The sequence below is a fragment of the Pipistrellus hanaki genome (genome assembly GCF_964339955.1).
Source record: "Pipistrellus hanaki genome assembly, chromosome: 6".
Classification (NCBI taxonomy): Eukaryota; Metazoa; Chordata; class Mammalia; order Chiroptera; family Vespertilionidae; genus Pipistrellus; species Pipistrellus hanaki.
This window is the reverse complement of record NC_140508.1, coordinates 22,106,772-22,129,503: the sequence shown is the minus strand read 5'-3', so window position 1 is coordinate 22,129,503 and position 22,732 is coordinate 22,106,772. Positions and strand designations below refer to the sequence as shown.

The 22,732-nt window shown below is 36.9% G+C and overlaps 1 protein-coding gene across 1 annotated transcript in view; it reads left to right on the top strand.

Annotated features, from left to right (window-relative positions):
- MACROD2 (mono-ADP ribosylhydrolase 2) overlaps nt 1-22,732 on the top strand; it is a 1,842,294-nt gene that overhangs the window by 1,062,263 nt on the left and 757,299 nt on the right. Inside the window, exon 6 of the mRNA XM_084887643.1 lies at nt 12,017-12,138. Coding sequence (XP_084743769.1) covers nt 12,017-12,138 — 122 coding nt within the window. The remainder of the gene's footprint in view (nt 1-12,016; nt 12,139-22,732) is intronic.

The following is a 22,732-nucleotide window of genomic DNA, read 5'->3' as shown; positions in this document are numbered from 1 at the left end:
ACAGAACTAGAAAGAATCATAGAATCATGTAACATATATAGTCATATTTGATTCCCTCCGATGATGAAATGCCCTGCCTCCTCAGGCAGAAAATTGAATTATTGGCGATCTCTGATTCAAAGAATCTTCTTAGTTGTGTATACAGAAATGTTGATGTTAATAGTCATATACAAGGTCAAACATAAGTGGTACTGGACACCAAAAGAAGATGAATGAGTTCAAAATGAATTTATGTATTGGGGTTCAGTGATCATATCTTTAAAAAAAAGGCAAATTCTCTTTGGGTTTCATGGAATGAGAAGGAGTTTGAGAAGCAAACACAGAGAGACTCTCTTGACCCCAGGAAAGGCCTGGAGACAGATAAAAACAAGACTTATTTGGTGTGAGTGAGTGGAGCAATCGCCCTATGTACATGGCACATAGTGAATTCTCAGTAAATATTGATTGAATAAAGGACAAAATTAATGACTGGGCAAATGACTGCAGAAGAGTCTGTCTCATCCATACTTGGTGTGAGGAAGAATCTAAAAAGGAAGGTTGGTGACACACAAGCACATGGAACCTCAGCATCAGCCTGCATGTATGCTTCGACATTGACCCCTCTGCACACTTCAGTCTCAGCCTGGATTCTGCATTTATAGAATTAGCATTGCAGTGGGAACTAGCATTTGCTTATTTTTACCCACAACTTAGGACTTTAAAGCTGACTTTCCCCTTACGTCTTAATAAAGTACTGGTTTTGCATCACTCTGAAAAGGCTGGAGATTGCTGCCATCCCTTGAACTGGAACAAAGACTTTATTATTATCTTCTTTGAAAAAGTCATATTGTCTATCTGGACCTCCAGCTCCTCTCACCCCTGCTACTGAAGTGTCAGAAATGCCATGGATTTGACTCACTTCCTTCTAGGATGTGTCCTCTTTGGGTTCATTCTAAAACGATGTGAAATGTTGGAACTTTGCAGATAACTTCAGCTTCCCACAGTCTCTCTGAGACCCCTCTCTGTTGGAAATAACACTACTGTAATGCAAGTACTCCCAACACCCCATGAAATCTAGAAGATTCTTAATTGGCTGACCACAGGATATCTCCTTTACACAAATTTCAGTCTGTGTTAATGAAAATGGACCCTGAAACCGGAAGTAGCCCCATTTAAGGACTGACCTTAAATAGATTGCTGGCAGAAGGAGAGCTAATAAACAATTAAAGATGAGCTTTACCCCTTCCTTCAAAAAAAACTTAGAGGATAACATTTTGGTAGAATAGTTCAAATAATATTTGGTAACTTAAATCTCACAATTGAAGCATAACACCTCACAACTCTGAAGCCAATGAAGCATGAAACATATTATCAGTGCATGTTGTCCAAAAATGTGGTGGCATTATCACATTCTCACTTAAAAATGGGATCAAACCTCAAACTGAGCTGGTGTATTCATTCAAGGTTTAACAGTGTAGTCTCTGTGCCTTTATCTCATGCAAAATGCAATTGTTGTTTAGCTACTGTGTATTTAATCTTAGACATAGACACCTCTTTTCAAGCACTCATAACATCAGGAGGGTAAGGGAAGTAAACGCAAAGCTCTCCATAACTGAAAACAATGTGGGCAGAAAAAAGGAAGAAAAACCATGCCAACTCACAGACTCAAAGGAAAATGGACTAGAAAACAACACCGTAAGTGCTAGTTTATTCTAAACTCATACAAAGAGTTGAATGACTGTAGTCATGGAAAGAAATCCATCATGCAGCCAAAGAAACGCATGATAGAATAATCCAAACTTAGAAGCATGCTGCAGGGCACTAGTTGAAATACATTCTAACTGATGTCTGCTACAGATTGAAAAGGAACAGCTTATGGACAATTGATTGTTTCTTGAAATATAATAAAAACAAGCTTTGAAAACGTGTATATGAAAACACTGACCTATATGGGGAGAAAAGGTAGCATTTACTTTGTAATGCTATCAGGTGGTAATTCAATTTCCCGTTAACTGAACTTCAAGTATTCTGTTTCAGGTCATGGATTGGTGGTGCTTATCATATAAATTGGCCAATAAGGTTTACAAATAATACCTTTAGTGCTCGGATCTGTGGTTGTAGCTTTAGAAAAGAAAGTCAATTTAATTCCATGCATTGGTTTCCTCCTTAAAATTCATGCAATTTGAATATGATTGACAGGGCACTGCACCATTATGCAGTCTGTTAGATGGACCGATTATGCTTATGAATACAAGAGTGGGGAGAATGAAAGCAACGTGTAATTGATTCTACACTTGGGCTGACTGTTCATTAACAGTTTGAATGTAGCACAGTTGCTTCTCAAATGAAAAATGATGAGAGCAACCTATATATGTGCTCTCTCATTTGTTTTAAAATTCATTATGCTAATATTTTTTTGCAGAATATTTTCATGCATTTGTTTTGCCAAGGGTAATTCTGATTGAATCTTTGTAAATAATTCTAGTGCTTTCAATTATTTGACAGTCTGATCACGTATTTTTTAATTTACAGTTTTGGAAATGAAAGTGGGTTTTTCCGCCAACCCCTTTTAAAGAAAACCTTCTATACTACCCTCCTCTTCGATATAGTTCAGACTAATTTCCCAGGGTAAAATGAGGTAGGGGAGTGTGAGCTGGTGGTTATAGCTTCAAAACAAAAGAGCTGATTTATAGACCAATTGGTTTCAGAAATAGATGAGCAAAACCAGGTTCTATTTGTCTGGCCACACTTCAATCTGATAATGCACAAAAGGGCCTGCCATCTCATTTTCCATATTTCTTCAAAGGGTTGCATTTGAAATGTTGAGTAAAGGTACTAATTTCATTGCTCTTTCCTCCGCTTTCCTCAGTTGCGGTAAGAAAGGTCTTCAAACACATGGAGGCTGCTTTTTCCTGTTTTGAATGTGGATCTGGACACAGCATTATAGAAATAGCACTACTTTTCTTGCTCACAGGGAGATATGATGCTGATTCTAAAAGGCTCTCCCTGCCCTTTTCTTTGCCCACATGTTCCTGCCATATTTTAAGTCAGAAGAAGCAACAAAACTACTGTTGGGCTAGGCAATTCCATTTGGGAGCTACAAATCTGTGATCTTTAAATTAGATTGTATTTATAATTAATACATGTATTAATCCCATACTTTAATTTTTCTCTCACTCCGATTTTTTTTATTAAATTGACAGTTTACTTATCCAGGTAATGGGTCTGATAACTTAGTGCTGGGAATAGATGTGGGTTTTTTTGTGTGTTTTTTGTTTTTGTTTTTGTTTTTTGTTTTCTTATGATGAGAACTTTTAAAACTTACTCACTTGGCAACATTCAAATATGAAATACAGTATTATCTTATATAATAAAAGGCTAATATGCAAATGGACCGAACAGCAAAACAACTGTTAACTATGACATGCACTGACCACCAGGGGGCAGATGCTCAATGCAAGAGCTGCACCCTGGTGGTCAGTGCACTCCTAAGGGAGTGAGCCTAAGCTGTCAGTCAGACATCCCTTGAAGGTTCCCAGACTGCTAGAGGAAGCAGGCTGGACTGAGGGAGCCCCACCCAAGTGCATATATTGAGTGCACCAGGCCTCTAATTAACTATAGTCACCAGAACATATTTATTTTATAACTGGAAATCTATACTTTTTAATCACCTTCATCCAATGCTGTCACCACCTACTACCAACGTTGCCTCTGGCAACAACCAGTTTGTTCTCTGTATTTTTGAGCTTATTCTTTTGTTGTTGTTGTTTTAGATTCCACATGTAAGTGAAATCATTCAGAATTTGTCTGTTTGTGTCTGACTTGACATAGTGTCCTCGGGGTCTACCCATGTTGTTGAAAATGACAGGATTCCCTGGGCGAGAGGCAACCAAACAATGTGTCCCCCTCACATTGATGTTTTTCTTTCTCTCTCTGTCTTTCTCTGTCCCTTCCAATTTGTCTAAAAATTCAATAGGAAAATATCCTTAGATGAGGATGAACAAAAACAAACAAACAAACAAAAAAACCACCACAGTTTAAAAATTATTTTCTTGCCTCCTTTGTCAAATATTAATTGAGCATAATGGCTTGGGTCAATTTTTGGATTCTCTATTCTGTTCCATTGGTCTATATGTCTGTTTTTGTGCCAGTACCAGGCAGTTTTGAGAAAGGTGGCATTGTCATATACGTAGCTTGATATCTGGTACTATGATCTCTCCAACTTTGTTCTTCTTTCTCAGGATTTCTGTGGCTATCAGGAGTCTTTTTTTATTCCAAATGAAATTTTGGAGAGTTTGTTCTAGGTTTGTGAAGTGTGCTGTTGGTATTTTAATAGGTATTGCATTGAATCTATAAATTGCTGTGAGTAGTATGGACATTTTAATGATGTTGATTCTGCCAATCCATGAACCCAATATGTTCTTCCATTTGTTTATGTCTTCCTCTAGCTCTTTTTTCAATGTTCTGTAATTTTCTGAGTAAGGTCTTTTATGTCCTTAGTTAAGTTTATTCCTAAGTATATTAATTTTTTTTGTTGTAATGATAGATGGTATTGTTTTCTTAGTTTCTCTTTCTGTGAGTTCATTATTGGTGTATACATATATAAAAAATTGGCAAAGGACCTAAATAGACACCTTTTAAAAGAGAACATACAGAAGGCAAAGAGACATATGAAAACATGTTCAAAGTCACTAATCATCTGAGAGATGCAAATCAAAACACCAATGATGTAATATTTCCATGTCACAATTGTCAGAATGGCTATACCAACAAATCAACAAACAACAAGTGCTGGTAAGGATATAGAGAAAAAGGAAACTTTATGAACTGCTGGTGGGAATTCAGACTGGTGCAACCACTGTGGAAAACAGTATAGAGTTGTCTCAAAAGTTAAAAGTGGAATTCCCATTTGACCCAGTGATCCCACTTTTAAGACTATATCCCAAGAAACCAGAAACATCAATCAGAAAGGAAATATGTACCCCTATGTTCAGAGCAGCATAATTTCCAATAGCTAAGGTTTGGAAACAGCCTAAGTGCCCATCAACAGATGAGTGGATTACAAAACAGTAAACCTCAGGAGTGTCCCTGAGGTTACATGAAGAGGGAGAGATGCCTTCCCAGCTTTCCCCTCTTCCACTACCAGTCATGGACTAACTGCAAAAATATGAGTGACCCTGTGCCAGACCCCAACTTGAGCCTTTTCAGAATTTCTGGCCCAGAGAAACCATGAAAAATAAGTTTGTTATTGTCACTATGTTCTGGGGTGATATTTTGCAAAATAATAGCTAACTAGACTCTGCATGTATACAAAGTATGAGGATAAGTAATGCAATTTATTATAAACATATCAAAATTTATACATACAAATTTGTGCCATTTCCTTCAATAAGTAGTCACCTTGGGAAATGTTTATTCATGACCATATTGTCATTATGATTTATGTCTTCCCACATTGATCTTTGACTTTGGGCATATTATTGTGCCTCTCTAGCTACCTTAAATAAAAAAAAAATGGATGAAATATTTTCTATTATTCTTTTCATTTCTAAATATTATTGAATATTATTCAAAGTTCTTTGGTTATTGAGATACCGAAGAAGTATATCCTTATACTACATTTATACTTTAAGGTATGTAGAAATGTTTGCATATCAAAATTACAGTAACATTTTAAAAACAGATAATATCCATATGGAAAAAAATGCTTTATTGTCCACTACTTAAACACTACTTCTATCTGAAAATAATTGTCTTACAGAGAGATACTATTGAGAGCAGCAAAATAAAGGAAATAGATACTTAGTGGAGTGATTCTGTTAAATCCCTTGGGATTATACATTTTTTACTTAAGAATATTTTAATATGTATAGTGATATTAGAGGGACAGTTCATGGATTAATGCACTTGTGGGGTCCCTCAGCCTGGCCTGTGGGGATCGGGCTGAAACTACCTTTCTGACATTCCCTGAGGTGTCCCAGATTGTGAGGAGGCAGTTCTTGGGTGAAGTACGCCCAAATCAGGCTCTCTCCTCTGTGGTTCCAGGTGTGTCACCTAAGAAATGCAGCTGCCAATTCACTGCATCTCAACAGCTCCTGTGTTGAGCATCTGCCTCCTGGTGGTCAGTGCACATCATAGCTACTGGTCAGAGCATTTGCCCCCTGATGATCAGTGTACATCATAGCTATCGGTCAGATGGTCTGATGGTTGAACAGTCACTTAGGCTTTTATATCCTGTATAATAAAAGGCTGATGTGCAAATCCACTGAATAGAGGAACAACCGGTCACTATGACACACACTTACCACCGGGGGAAGATCCTCAACACAGGAGATGTCCCCTGGTGGTCAGTGAGCTCTCACAGGGGGAGTGCCACTTAGCCAGAAGCCCTGAGCTAGGCTCATGGCTGGTGAGTACAGCGGCAGTAGCAGGATGTCTGACTGATAGCTTAGGCCTTCATGGCACTTCTAGGGATATCCAACTGATGGTTTAGGCCTGCTCCCCCCACCCCCCCCCGTCTACAAAAGAGAGTAGGCAGGGCTGAGGGACTACACCCCCACTCCCTGAGTGCACAAATTTTGTGCACTGGGCCTCTAGTATATAGATAAGATTACATTTGAAAAGCACATTAACAATTTTATTCATTGTAGGGATATGTTATATGGAATCCAGAAACATGGTTGAATAAACCATATAATCTTCATTTTAATCTACAGGGTACATTCTTAGAAATAGAGCTATTGGAATCTATATTTGTACTCTTAAAAAAAAACAACTATATTTTTATTTGTTTCAGAGAGGAAGAGAGAAAGAGAGAGAAAGAGAGAGAGAAAGAGAGAGAGAGAGAGAGAGAGAGAGAGAGAGAGAGAGAGAGAGAGAGAGAGATTAATGATGAGAATCATTGATTGGCTGCCTCTTGTACACTCCCCTTTTGGGGATCAAGCCCACAATGCTGGCATGTGATCTTGACTGGAATTCAACCCAGTGCCCTTCAGTCCACAGGCTGGTGTTCTATCCACTGATCCGAACCAGCCAGGACTATATTTGTACTTTTGATGGATATGGTTAAAATGTTATCTCTGGGGATGGGACCAATTTGCACTTCATTGATAAGCATGTTTGAGAAACTTGAACCACGATTGATACTTATCTCAAAAACAATAAACTAGACTTTTAAAAATATATATGTTGATTCTTGAAATGCATGCAGAAGAGGAATTGCATTTAAAAGCAGCAAAGTATTTTAGAGGCCCTCATTCATTTCCTTTTTAGCTCTGAAGATGAACGTGCAAATAGAAGAGCGACTTGCCTAAGATCACACAGCTTGTTATTGAAGGATCTGGGACTTCTGACTTATTATTAGATATTAGGTCTTACAGTCCAGTGTTCTGTCCACACTAGAACAGAGATGATAACAAAAATATAACAAGTAAACATTGAAAAGTCTCCTCTGTCATTTCTGTCTGTGTCTTCAAGATGCGCTTAGATGGTGCTCAGTGGTTAAAGTTCAGTTTGGATTCCCAGCCAAGGCCACATAGATTACCAGCCCTGTTCGGGGTGAAAACTGAAGGCAACCAATCGATGTGTCTCTCTCATAGATGTTTCACCCTCTCCTCTCTATCCTTTTCTTAAAAATATATCAATGGGAAAAAATATCCACTCTCTCTAAAAAAAAAAAAAAAAAAAAAAAAATTCAATGGAAAAAAATATCATCGGGTGAGGGTTAAAAAAAAAGATGCCTTAACTGCTTAGCTGATACTGCTACTGTTGCTGGTGATAATTACTATTTCTTAAGCCTCTGCATGCACCAGACATCAAATTAAACACTTATGTTTAAATTATTATATTTATACCATGAGATCCACAAATGTATGTGAAAATGCTGTTGTGATTAACAGTAAAATATAAGTTAATATCAATACAATGTATCGTTCAAGTGATAATAGCTGTTTGTCTCCAACTTGTTCTCAGTCAATGGACTTTGAAACTGTTGTTGTGAAAGAGTCGTCTATATTTCTGGTATTAAAAATGGATATTCACAAGGTTCACCAGCCACTTAACTATGTTTAAAGTTTCAGTCAACTGCCCAGACATCACTGTGCACTCCATCTGTCCGTCTGTCTCCATTACAAGGTCAAATGTTAATGATGAAACCTAGCACAGAAGAGACCCTGGACATCACCTAAGCAGCTGATTTTTTCTGCAGATAAGAAAATCAAGGCAAGGATCAATAACAATGAAAATCAAGGCAGGGGCCAATACAATGATGACTTCATCTGGGGCATTGGATGAGTCGGGCTTAGAGCTGGAATTAGAAGGCAGGGTATGGCTGTGGTTGAGTGTCAACTTCAGGAACCAAGAGGTCACTGTTCAATTCCCAGTCAGGGCATATACCTGAGTTGCAGGCTTGATCCTCATTGGGGGGCATGTAGGAGGCAGCCAATCAATGATTTTTTTTTTTAATATATTTTATTTATTTTTTACAGAGAGGAAGGAAGAGAGATAGAGCTAGAAATGTCGATGAGAGAGAAACATCGACCAGCTGCCTCTTGCACACCCCCTGCCTGGGATGTGCCCACAACCAATGTACATGTCCTTGACCGGAATCAAACCTGGGACCTTTCAGTCCACAGACCGACGCTCTATCCACTGAGCCAAACCAGTTTTGGCCAATCAATGATTCTTTCTCAACACCGATGTTTCTACCTCTCTCTGCCTCTCCTTTCCTCTCTGAAATTAATAAAATATATTTTTAAAAAAGAGAAGGCATGACTTCTAGCTGAATTTTATAGTAGAAAATCAAAAAGCTCCTCACTGTGGAATAGTTGCTCACAAGTACTAGGAACAATTAAAATGATGAAGAAAGTTTCCTTCTGAACCTCACACTGATTCACCTCCACTTTGTGGATCGGAGACATCATTGTGTTGGTTAACACTTACTTGATCCTGGATGTTGTAAATTTAACATAGAGCAGAAAATATATATATATATTATATTTTGATGTTGAGGTAGCTCATTTATTGGCTATGCCTTCTCAGACTTTTAAATTAAATGGAGAACTAAAGAAATGCAAGGAGTAGTTTTTCATAAATTTCATTTCCTTTATGTGGACAATGGTGGCTAAGGAAAAAAGCAAGGAACAGGGTTATGATGTTACTGTTTCCTGATCTTTTGAGATCCTCTCTGTCTTTTCTCCCCATTCATGCCCCTAAGCACTGTTTTACTTGGCTCAAGTAGATACATCTTTATGACCCCAGATAAGAAACACTTATCCTTAACCTCCTCCATCCATTAAATAAGGAAGCCAAGGTAATATACTGTTGTTTCTTATGTACTAAGTGTTTGCTGTACAGATGCAATGGTTAAACACTGAAAAAAAACAAAAAAAACAACAAAAACAAAACAAAACAAAAAAAATGGCCTTCACCTGCAACAATGAAATTAGGATGCCAAAATTTCTCTGGAACATTTTTTAAAGATTAATTTGTGGAAATGTAGTTCCATGAAGTGCTCTGCAAAACATGGGTTTCAGTAGTCATGTTTATTTGAGGAACAGAGTATTCTGTGTCCCCATCTGGAGACTGACAATGTGCTATACTAAATGCCCAGAGAAGCTCTGCCTAAGGGTGATTAGTTTTACTTAGTGATTTCAAATTCAATTGACCTTTGCTCCCCTATTTTACTGAACCTTTTTTGGGGAAATGCTGTTCTGTAGAATTATGATAGCTAGACAAAAAGAGCAAGTAGTCACAAAAGAAAAAATAAAGTAAAGCTAAATACAATTTTTCTTCTGCATGCAGTTTAGTGTTTATTTAAAAATAAAATCTAAAGTAAAATATTCCTATAAAAATGTACTACAGCCCTAACTGATTTGGCTCAGTGGCTAGATCATCAGCCTGAAGACTGAAGCGTCCCAAGTTCAATTCTGGTGAAGGGCATATACCTGGATTGCAGGCACATCCCCAGTGAGGGTGTGCAGGATGCACCTGATCGATGTTTCTCTCTCATAGATGTTTCTGGCTCTCTGTCCCTCTCGCTTTCTCTCTGTAAAAAAAAAAAAATCAATAAAATATATTTTAAAAATAAAATAAAATACTAAAACATGTACTGCATATAGGACTTGCATATAGGACTCGTATATGCAATTCTTACTTATTATTATTATTACAAAAAAAAATCACTGTGTGCTTTCTTTTGTTTCTTTGATTTATTTTTTGTTTGTGTTTATTTTTTCGGATAAATAAAACCTAGTATCCCTTTATCTTTTCCTTGTTAAACCCAGGTTTGCCTTTGAAACAATATCTGCATGAACTCACTGGTGACATTTCTGCCGATTCCAATCACAAGATGTCACATTTAATATTACCTGATTAGAATTTAAATACTTTTTCAGAATTAAAAGTTATAGTCAACATTTTGGAGCTTTTCCCAAGCATAAATTGTTACTCTGGACATTTAGCAGTCAATCAATAAAAATATTTCCCTTAGTGATTTATTTTCTACAATTTAAATTTTATGTGAAATTTCAAACTATTCCATTTACTCACTTTTTGTAATGTGTTCTTATTCTCATTGTTGTTGTTTTTTTTTAATTAAGCAGTGGTATGATTAGTCAAAGAAAATAATTTCATTTAATTTTACTATTCTAAAACTGAACTGAATTTTTCTTTTCATCAAAATTGACTAGTTGTTACAGCAATAAAATGGACTCACAATCCAGATTAATATATGAAACTGGGAAGCAAGAGTTCTAAGGCATTTTCAAATAACTTAGTTTAAATTTAATTTTTTTTTTTTTTAGGTTTTTTTTTTTTTTTTTTTTTTTTTTTTTTAATAATCTTTATGGACTCAATGCTAGGATGGTCCTTTTTCATTAAGATCCTAATTTTAAAAGTTTATGCATGTGTAGATGTTAAAAGAATACCAAAATGGCTGTCTTTATATGCAAAGAAGAAAAACCAGATTTCATGTTTTTAAATATAAACAGAGGTTGAAAAGTATAGATTGCTTTTTGAAAGTTTTAATACAGGGTGTATCTGCAGCAGGTTTACAGTTGTGCAGATGCAAAACACAGAGATTTTATATTATTACTTACTAATTTAAAAAAAAATTAAAAAATATATTTTAATTTTTTATTTTTACAGAGAGGAAGTGAGAGAGATAGAGAGCTAGAAACGTCGATGAGAGAGAAACATCGACCAGCTGCCTCTTGCACACCCCCCACCGGGGATGTACCCACCACCAATGTACATGCCCTTGACTGGAATCGAACCCGGGACCTTTCAGTCAGCAGACCACTGAGCCAAACCGGTTTCGGCTACTTACTAATTTTTGTATTGTTTCCCATACAAACAACTGTAAACCTACCTTTGCCCCATCCTGTACAGTTAAAAAAGAAAGAAAGAAAGAAAGAAAGAAAGAAAGAAAGAAAGAAAGAAAGAAAGAAAGAAAGAAAGAAAGAAACTAGGTACTATTTTATCTCTAGGATATCTCACGTATGTGAGGATCCATAGGTTGCACTCTAAAATTGGTAAGGATGTTTTCAAATTACTCCTTTTAGGCTATTACTGATGATCATAAATTATCTTGGCATATTTTCCAAAACTTGACTTTATTGTGTACAATTCCTGCATTTACTGTATTATTTACAAGTGAAGTGATGTGTAGCATTGGTTTTTCCCAGGTCAATTAAAAATGCTCATTTTTAGGCAATTATTTCTTAGTTTATTTCCCACCAATGTTTTGTCTTTTTCCACGGTGCCAAAAATTCACATCTTATATTATAATTCTTCTCATTTGGATCTGACCAATAATGATGGAATAACTTATTGGTAGGGGATTCCTTTAGACAATATCTTCCTAGGAAATTGCCTACTTTAGGAAGTTGTGCTACCTAAAATCTCTTACATTTGCATCATCAGTATTTCTTAGCTTGCTTGTCTCCAGGCTCCAATACAAATACTTAAAATAGATAAAGCACCATTTATGTGAAAAATACCTTGCTTACCCTATTTTGTCTTCCTTTTGCATTTGCAGATGTCATCCACACTGTAGGGCCAATAGCAAGAGGCCATATTAATGGTTGCCACAAGGAAGACCTTGCAAATTGCTATAAATCATCTCTGAAGCTGGTGAAAGAAAATAACATCCGATCAGTTGTAAGTACTTTTGTGTTCCTTGTTTCTTATTCTTTTTTAGCCTTTATACTTTTGAAATCAGTCTTGTCCAAAATGAAGATAAAAAAAAAAAACCATTTCCAAAATTCTGAAAACTGAATTTAAGAATCTTAGTTATGTCTTCTGTTGGTTATCATGGCTTCACTTTTCTGATGCCCTAAATATTTGCTAAATTGTTCATGATGTTGGGGATTTAAAACATCATGAACGATTTAGAACCCCAGAACTGGAACCGTCTCATCTACTTTCTTTCATTTTGCCATTATCTTTTGAAGAGTGCGTGTATGTTTTTACTTGACAGTTGTTATTCTTTTAGATTTATTTTCCTTTTCCTAAACTAATATTCTGTGGTTGGGTATGCCACATTCCTTCTAAGTTTTATCAATTTAGACAGAAAGTTCAGAAAATGTGGATCTAATCTATTTCTTTACCAATAGGCTGAGATGAAAGGCAGTTTTCTCTGGTTGGATTTAGTGGTATTTATTCACCTGCTTTCCTTTTAAAGCATGTACTACGTTTATTACATGTCAATTACACCAGGAAAATAAAACTATGAGAAAAATGAAAGTGTAAACACACAAGAGTGAGTTAATGTGGGCCAAATCCCTTGAGTCTTTTCACAGAGAATTAGCCTTGATGAAATTGTAGGGCAGTTAAACAATTGACTTCTTAGAATGTTGAATGGATTGGCATTGCCCTGGAGTTCACAAAAGTGGTGGTTTTATTATTTGCATGAAGAAGCAATGAAAGTCAGACACATTTAGATAACTTGTTCCTCACTGTATTTTTCATGCATGATTATAATGATAAAGCCACTTTTTCAATGTACGTTAGTGAGTTTGCTTAATATAAAAATACTTTGTACAATCCAGTTATACTGCCTTTAAAATCTTTGCATGATTATTAACAGAGCTGGATATTTTCTTTCACTCTTTGATTTTTTTACAAAAAGTTCTTTGTAAGTGAATCAATAAGTAAGACTATTCTGTCTTAGAGGAGAAAACTCAAGTTCAGAGAGAATGGAGCAAAGCAAACTATTAAACACGTTGGCTAATTTTGTTCTCTACAGAAAAATCTAAACAGGTGTGTACATTCAGGGGGTAATTAAAAAGTTGTCAATATGGCTTATTGATTTAAAAAGGCAAGGGGCTGACATGTTCACAAAATGTTTATGTATAGACATTTCAACTTGGAAAATATGGACCTTGAGACCTGAAGAGAATTTACTAGTAAATTCAATGACATCTCTAATACTATATAATAAAGAAGTAATATGCAAATTAACTCTTATACCCTCACACTGTGACCAGGCCAGCAGGGGGGTTTAATGAGGAACAACCAAACAACTGATCAGCAGGCAGCTTGGGATGACCAGGTCAGCAGAGGGGCTGTGAGGGGTCACCAGGCCTGTAGGGGGGCCAGTTGGGGGCGACCAGGCTGGCATGAGGGGCAGTTAGTGGTGATCAGGCCAGCATGCAGAGGCAGTGAGGGGCAATCAAGCTGGCAGGGAGGAACAGTTAGGGGTGACCAGGCAGACAGTCAGGTGAGCAATTAGGAGCCAGCAGTCTAGGATTATGAGAGGGATTTCTGACTTCTGGTTTACACCTGATCCCAGGGATCTGGCCTAGACCAGCAACAGACATCCCCTAGGGGTCCTGGGTTGGAGATGTTACAGGCTGGGCTGAGGAGAACCCCTCTCGTGCACTAATTTCATGCATTGGGTCTCTAGTGTATAAATAAATAAGCAGAGCCTAGACCACGAGAAAGTGTAAAAATAGCAACCATTTTTTTAATAGGATAAAAAGCATTCCTAAGATGTATAAAATAATCACATCTGCTATTACACTACTTGCTACTATTACTTAAGAAGATGGTGAATTATGAAGTTAAACTAACTTTTATCAGGTGGCCTGCAGATGGACTTAAACAATACTCTAATCATTTTGGAATTTGAAGATCTACCATAACACCTTTAATGATGATTTTGAGAGTATACATGTTACTGGGATAAAATTAGCAGACAGTAGTAAACTTAAGTTATTCCAATATAAATACGTAAAAATGGAGATGGAAAATACCTGCAAAATGTCAAGTAAATTCCTAATCACAACTTGCTCTTTCTGGTAACCAGTGCCCTTTTGGAGTCCTCTTCCACTCCCCATAGTTGCTCTATTAGAACAAAACGTGATCCTATTGCTCTTAGCATTGAAGAATTTATAAGAATTTTAGAATTTTGTGCCTGAACCAGGGATAGAGACCAATGTGTACTTTCTATTATCTCATATTTATTATATTTACGCAGTTAAAATCATTATTAATATTGTTGAAGACTATTAGTAGTATCTTATTGTATTCATTTATAACATCACCAGCTAAAGTGTACTAACAGCACAAAGCATATCACACTTTTATTGCTCAATAGATTAATTGAATGGAATTGAATCGAATTGCATTGAATTGAATTATACTAGTCTTGTAACACCAGTAACTGTCTTAAAATTGTGATCTAATTTTTAACTTTAAAAAGTACCCTAATATTATTATTATTTCTCCAACTACATTTTGCTTTAGAACAAAGCTACAAAAATAAATAAGAAATAGCCAGTTATTTCTGGGTAGCAGAAATGTAACAAATTAGCTATGAACCAATATAGTAGATGCCATAATGAAGACATATCTCTCTATTGGTCTGTGCTGCAACTCCAAATAATCTCAAGGCTTGGTGACCTATATTCAGAGACCCAGACTCATGGACTTGCAATCCTCTCATGGCTGTACTATCTGAAACTGACAACTTCTTCAGCCATCATACACAGAATTTGCAAAATCACAAATGAATTTTTTAGGCTTAGCTCAAAAGTGATACACATAGTAATTTCTGTTCTCATTTTAGAGACTAGAACTACTCATATATCCCTGCCTACTGCAAGTGTGTCAGAGTAATGTCCATGAATTAATGAAATAGTTGGTGGACACTAGTTTTCTGCCAAAGGATGTGGGATCACAGTAGAGGGGTCAGAGATAATAGCTTTATTATAATTTCTCCAAAGAAATATATTCCTTAAGTTTTTATTGTAGGTAAAACAAATAATATGACCATGCATTTATTTAATAAATAGTAATACTCACTGTGCATTAAGCTAATTTTTAGATATCTTCCAGAGAATATAATGGTGATCCTCAAATGGAGGGTTTGTCTCCATCTCCTGACCATCCTGACAAATAAATATAGAGAAAATCATCTTATTCATTCTATGATTTGAGAGTACTCTCTTGTTCTCTCATCACTTTTAAATATCTTCCCACACATGCCTGAAATTCCATAACTGATGTGTCATTTAAGATGGTCAGACATTGTTCTTTCTCTGCAATTTCTCTTTAAAATGCAAATACTCATGAGATTAGAAGATAATTAATTTTCTAATACCTTAATATGAAGGAATTTATCAAATTACTCCTCACTTTGGCAGGATAAATTAGAGGATGATAAAAAGGACCAAGCATCTGCCTGCTAGAGGAAGAGACTGGAAAGGGTCTTTGAAGGGAAGTTGGGAGAAAGGGGAAACAAAGTGGGAAACAAATAAATTTCACTTACCACCTATTTTTTTAAGGAGATACCTTCTTAAATGGAGAAGAGGGAAGTGATAGCCATACATGACTATCTAGAAATAAGGTAGTTATTTTATTTTTATTTTTTGCTGCATGTGAAATTTGTGGATAAATTTTTCCCTATGAAAAACATAAAATTCCTTTTAATAATTTAGCACAGAAAATGTCTTTACATGATTTTTTTTCTATTCATTGTTTTTGGTGGCTTTTAAAAATGTACACCACATGTTTGTTTTAAATGTTAAAAAATAAAAATAAATTCTGTAATATATCTAATAGCTTATTTTAGAGTGGCATGTCTCTTCTATGAATTATTACTTAGCACCGCTTTAGTAATACCAAAGAATGTTTAAATTTAGAATTTTAATCATGATTCTCATTCCAATCTTACCATAATGTCAAGTGATAAATAGTCCATGACAATAGTCCATGCTTCTTAGACCTAGATTGTGCAAATATCTTTTTCCTTACAATTTACTTCCAATATTATTCAGATATTTTTCTCTAACCATGAGTTCCCCTTGGGGAAATTCAAATATATGCAAATCTATTCTTATATACATTCTTGACAACCTTGAGAATGTTCATTCCAGTATAGGCAAAAATATAAGGCACCATGAGGGGATAATTATAAATAGAATAAACTGAAAATGAAAATAAGAAAAAAATCATTGAAATAAAAGTCAAGGAGAGTGCTGATTTTCTCAGTAAAACCTTAGGAAAGAATGAAAGTTATCAAAAAAGTAGAAATAGGTTTTAGAACTACAGTATTCTAATGGATGCACGTGACTTGAGTAATGAATAATCAAGATAATAAAATAAGTAACTAAGTAATGATTTCTAGGACAATATTGTGTCCTGAGAAATTTAAGAGGCTCTTATGGAATTGGTGGAGGATGATCCATATACAAAATATCCACTTGCATGTATATTACCTTAACAGACAAATGGAAATTGTCCATATTGGTGAAAATATTGGTGAAAACATAAGGATAAGTATAAAGTTGAAGGTAGAAAAGGGAAATTCCAATTGAGCAAGGGCTGTTAAATGGAAATAGCATTAGTGTACCCATCTACCCATTATTACTTGATGCTGATGTATGGAATGGCATAGATATTATCTTATATATAACCAGATGCCTGGTTCATGGATTTGTGCACATTGAAAGAAAGTTAATTAGAAGGTGGCCAATGGATGGGACTGGTCAAGATGGGCCAGACATGCCCTGGAGCCAACCTCCAATGGTCCCTCCCTGTTTAGCTGCACCTGGGGTGGTTCCCGGGCTCAAAGGGCATCTGCAGAGTGAGCATGATCCCTCTGGCAGGCCGGTGGAGATTGGGCCAAAACTGGCTGTCCAACATCCTGAAGGGGTCCTGGAGTTCAAGAGGGCACTCTGCAAAGTTGCTGTCGCTGGACAGCTCCTGAGTTGAGCATCTGCCCCCTGGTGGTCAATGCACGTCATATCTACCTGCTGGTCAGTGAGTCTGACAGTTGGCTGGTTACTTAACCTTATATATACTGCACTGGAAGGGGAGTCCCTCAGCCCAGTCTACCCCCTTTCATAGTCTGGAAGCCCTCAGGGATGGGAGGAAACCCAGCAATCAGGTAAATGATACGCCCATTACACCTCTGCTGCTAACACTGCCAGTGCAAGCCTCTGCCAGACCTGGTTCCCTGAGCCTCGGGCGGCCCTGGGCAACTGGGCGACTGGGCATCTGCCATCTGAGGCTTGCCTGCGCCTTGAGCGTTGGCTGGGCAGCCACTATCTGAGGCTTGCCTGTGCCTCAGGCCGGCCCTGGGTGCCTGGGGGGGGGGGGGCGGAGTGAGGGTGGGTCCGGCCACACAGTGCACCTGCCGCCCCCCCCCCCCCCCCCCCCCCCCCCCCCCCGCGCGCTAGGCTGAAAGGACTGTGGGACTTTGGCAGCAGATGTGCCTGCCATCCCCACCCCTGGCAAGGCTGAAAGGACTCCAGCAGGGCTGAGGGGCCTGGGCGCCACAGCTTTGTGACAGCATAATGGTCAATTTGCATATCCCCTCTTTATTAGTTAGGATATAGATAGATATATGTCTGTATTCTTTTTGTATAAGTGAGCATATAAATATTTTATAATTATTTTTATAGGTTATTCTTAGCTTCTATTTCTCTCTCTCTCTCTCTCTCTCTCTCTCTCTCTCTCTCTCGTCTCTCTCTCTCTCTCTTCAATGTGATGAAGCATTTCTCAGCTGCAAATTCTTCTACTACTAGGTTCAATTTTAGGAACCAAATCCATGTCATTCAAAAAAGGTCACAGTGATTTATTTTCCTAGTGTTAGTTAAAAGGCATAGGTTCATATTGGTCATTATTAGATATTTAAGAAAACTCTTTTTCATTGATAAAATGTATTGTACTCAGTTTAACATTCTTAGAGGAAGAACATTTAATAAAATAGATGTTTTTACTAAAATGATTATATGCTGAACATAAACCAGATATTACTTAGGTTAAAATGATTTTCCATAAAGTATAACTAATAATTGACATATGAATTTGGTAGTTTTATGTGATTATGGACAGATTACAAGTTGAGTATTTGTTTATGGTGTGTACCACTGTGATTGTCATGTGAGTGTCATGCTAGATGATTTATGGAGTGGGAAAAATTGTAAATGTTTGCTGGTAGGAGACACCCAGTGTCAAGAGATCCCTCAAAGCTGGATGAGTTATGTATTTTAAGAAGTAATAGGTTCCAATGGAAGAGACGATAGACATACATATTCAGTGCTACCTCTAGGCATTTTGGCAATAGGCAACTCTGAAATTCTGCACTTAATTGTTTCACTGTAGTGTAGATTTTCATTGTAAGGAGTAGTCAAGTGAATCTTATTTTCTTATACAAGTTCCCTTCTGAGCGGGTTGCCATGGCAATGAGTTCTCAGCCTGAAATTCTTAAATGCTGGTTTTATTTCATTATCTGAGTTTCCATTACAGAGCACATCAATCAATGCAGCCCTTTCCTCAAAGACTTCTGTAGCCTTAAAAAAAAAAAAAAAAAAAAAACCTGACCTTTTAATTTGTCACCTCCGTTCCTCTGCCTAACTTGATATCACCATTTCCCAGCCAGTTCTTCAGCTCAGCTATCCTCTTCTGTGGAGTGTCTGCTTGCTCTTTCCAATTTCTTTTTGGCAACTTCTAGTCTTGGTTCTCAGCTATCTCATTTATAAAGGATGGTGCTAAGTCTATGTGTCTTTTCTAGCTGGGATTCTAACAGCTGTGTGGTTAATGATACTGTTAATAAGTAACAAGAACAAAAGTACTTTACCATTTGTGCTTCTCTGTACAGTTTGCAGCAGTGAATCCCTATACACGATCTCATTTGTTACTCAGATCCTCTAGCTGGCTGTGTTTCTTTGACTTAGCCAGAAGGGAGTGGGTAATGCTAAATCAAGACTTTTCCTTTGTCTTTTTGCCCTAAACTTAACTTTTATAAGGTCTCCTAATTGGGCATCAGGATACAAAATCTGTAATAATATACTCATCAGGTTATTATTACTGGAATGGCAAGTGACCAAGGATGGACATTAAGGAAGAGGAGGAGGAAAAGCATGGAATGATGGCAAACTCACAGATAGTGCTGAAGAAACTTAAAATGATATTCTCAAAACCAGATTTGTATTTGCTGCACAATTTATGTCTCCCGGTGACCACATCAGAGGATGATTTGAATGAGAGAGACCATTTAGTCATGAAACATAGTAATGAGAACAGCTAATATTTTTGAACCCGCAGTTTGTGCTTGGCACTGTGTTTTACTCATTGAATCAATCTCAGAATAAATCCTAAATTAGAGAATGTGGTTTCTTTCACTTTACAGATAAGGGATATGAGCCAGAATGACCAAAAATAAAGTACCTAAACTCTTACCTCTAACAAAAAGTGAAGGTGGGATTTAGAAGAAGGAAATCTAAATCCAGTGGCTTGTAGACACTAAACTTCTCCCTTTTCCTTTCCTCTGTTGTACCATTAGCATGTTGTGGGCAGTGCCAAGGATGCTGCATTTTGAGGGCTGACCAGGAGTACACTGAAAATCAATCTTTCATTCCACAAATATTTTAATGTTTTTCTGGATAATCATATAAGTAAAAACTTATTTATGAGCAATAGGTTATATAAAAAATCCTTTTGCTCTTCATATATTACTGAACTACCATGAAAATTAAGGGAAGCTTTGACTTAGTTAAAAATTTACCAGGTGTGCCTAAGAAAATCATGCCACTGATGGCCGTGCAATCTATGGTAGTTGGGAATACATCGCACTATCAGCCGATGTTCTCTTCATGATGATTCCATGTAGGGAAGCAACTATTTAGCTACCTCATTAGGTACAGATGAATTCCATACATTATGTGTTGCATTAAGCAACATGTAGTCATGACTAAGTCTTTACATGTTGAGACAGAATCTTACTATGTCACTCTCCTTTTATATTACATTTATGGCTTTAATTATACTGATTTTTTTTTAAAAAAAATATCTTTTCATGGACTATAGAGAGGAAGGGAGAGGGAGAAAGAGATAGAAACATCAATGATGAGAGAGAATAATTAATCTTCTGCCTCCTTCACGCCCCCTACCAGGGATTGAGCCTGCAACTCAACCATGTGCCCTGACCGGGAATCAAACTATGACCTCCTGGTTCAGAGGTCAACTCTCAACCACTAAGCCACACTGAACAGGCTGCTTTTTTTTTTTTTTTTAATTGATGTATTATTCTGAGTTGGGTTCCCCTGGAAGCAGACCCTGAGACAAGGTTTTGTATACAACTACTTTATTTAAAAGACTGGGCTCAGAAGCACTGCCCGAGCAGTGGGACATGAGAAAGGGAAGGGAAGGCAGCTAGGCATCACAGTATTAAGCAGGTTACCACTGTGGACTGTTGAGGCTCAGTCCTGCTGAGCAGCTCTGGGAGACCTTGCCAACTGTGCTGAGGAATTGTCCCATCTAAGGGGCAGGGAAAGCTGAACTATTATCTTAAACTTCTACATGTGGTTGGCAGAGGATTGGAGCCTTAGCTCTCCAACATTTCCTGTCCACTTTTTGGCCGGGTTGAGAGAAAGCCCTTTGCAGTCTCATCAGGGTGTTTGTGGGAGAATGCTGAGCAGTGGGGTGAGGGCATATACAGAAGGGATGAGTTCTGGGGAGATATGGGTGGGACACTGATACCTTTTGCTTCCTGTATGTGGTTGAGTTGTGCTACTTATAGATGTCATTTTCACAGAGGCAAAAAGATTTTAGAAAATATTTATTATAAAAAAGGCATTGTTAGATATGATTGAATTGAAAAACATTGGGTTAAGTTAAACTGAGTTTTTGATAAGGCAATATGAGAAGCACAAGTTGTCCAAAAATTTTTTTAATCTTTATTGTTCAAAGTATTATATATTTAATGTCCTCTTGTTTTTTTCTCCACTGAACTCTTATAGCCTGCCCCACCCCAGACCTTCACCAACCTATTGTCTGTGTCCATAGGTTATGCATATATGAATATAAGTTATTTGGTTGATCCCTTCCCACCCACACACCTACCCCCACCTTCCCTCTGAGATTCCCTACTTCAATTTACTCTTGAACTCTTCTATTTATTCTTTTCTTTTTTAAAATATATTTTATTGATTTTTTTACAGAGAGGAAGGGAGAGAGATAGAGAGCTAGAAACGTCGATGAGAGAGAAACATCCACCAGCTGCCTCTTGCACTCCCCCTACCGGGGATGTGCCCACAACCAATGCACATGCCCTGGACCGGAATCGAACCTGGGACCTTTTAGTCCGCAGACCGACCCTCTACCACTGAGCCGAACTGGTTTCGGCTCTCTTCTATTTATTCTTAAATACAATTTATGTACTTCTTTAAGAATAGTGTGATATATATGTCATAAAAATGGTAATTAATGTGACTGGCATTATATTCTATAAAATGCATGGAGTCGTGAATGTAATGTTTAAGTAGTAGAGAAATGGTATCACAATATTGTGTCACCCTGGCTGAATTTTTTTCTCAGCATATAATACTAAAGTTTGATTTGTCATGCAAACTGTGGAAGAGTTGGCCACTTATGGGTGGATGTATAAAATTGTTCATCGATTAGAAGACATATTGGAGGTGAATAATTTGATTAGGAGGTTACCTTTGATTTTATTGCAATATAAAGATTTTTTTTCCAAATTATATCTTTTTTTTAATATTTTAGGAAATACATTGCTTATCATTTTCTCAAAAAATCTTACAACATGACTATAATCAATTCTTTCTGTAAGAGTGTCGAAAACTTCTTGCTTCATCTCATTTGCATTTTGAAAGACTTATTTTTAGTCACTTGTACATTCTGTAGATGTAAATCCAGCAAACACCAAGGAAATTCTATTTTACATGAAAGTATAAAACCTCTCGATTTAGCCAGATTTCTCAACATAATTATTTTTCCGTTCCTTTAATCAGGATAGGGAACATTCCCAGAAAAATCTTAACTGGCTTCTGCAGTACTAGTGTCTTTCAAATGAAATACTGGCCCTGCACACTGTCAAAGGGAGTATATTACAGTGAAATTTGTATAGAAACAGTAAACAGATTTACAATGGGAGCTTCCATCTTGAGGGCTTTATCTGTCCCTGACCGGAGCAGCAGTTATTAGATCACTGTATCATGAGGAAATAGTCAATTCAAAACACGAACACAGAGTCCCGAGCCTGCCATTAGATTTGAACAATGGGACCATTTGCCATATATCTGGAGGGTTAATAGTCTAGTGCAAAGGTAATGCTTCTACAAGGTGCATTTTTTCCCTGCAAATATTAAGATATGTTTGTTTAGATGACCAATTTCAACGTATAGAATTTAAGCTATTCTTAAGCTGTTGAACTGAGAGACTAAAAGAGCAAAGTGAAGAAAACCAATAACATTTTAAAAATAAATCTGTCAGTATCAAGAAA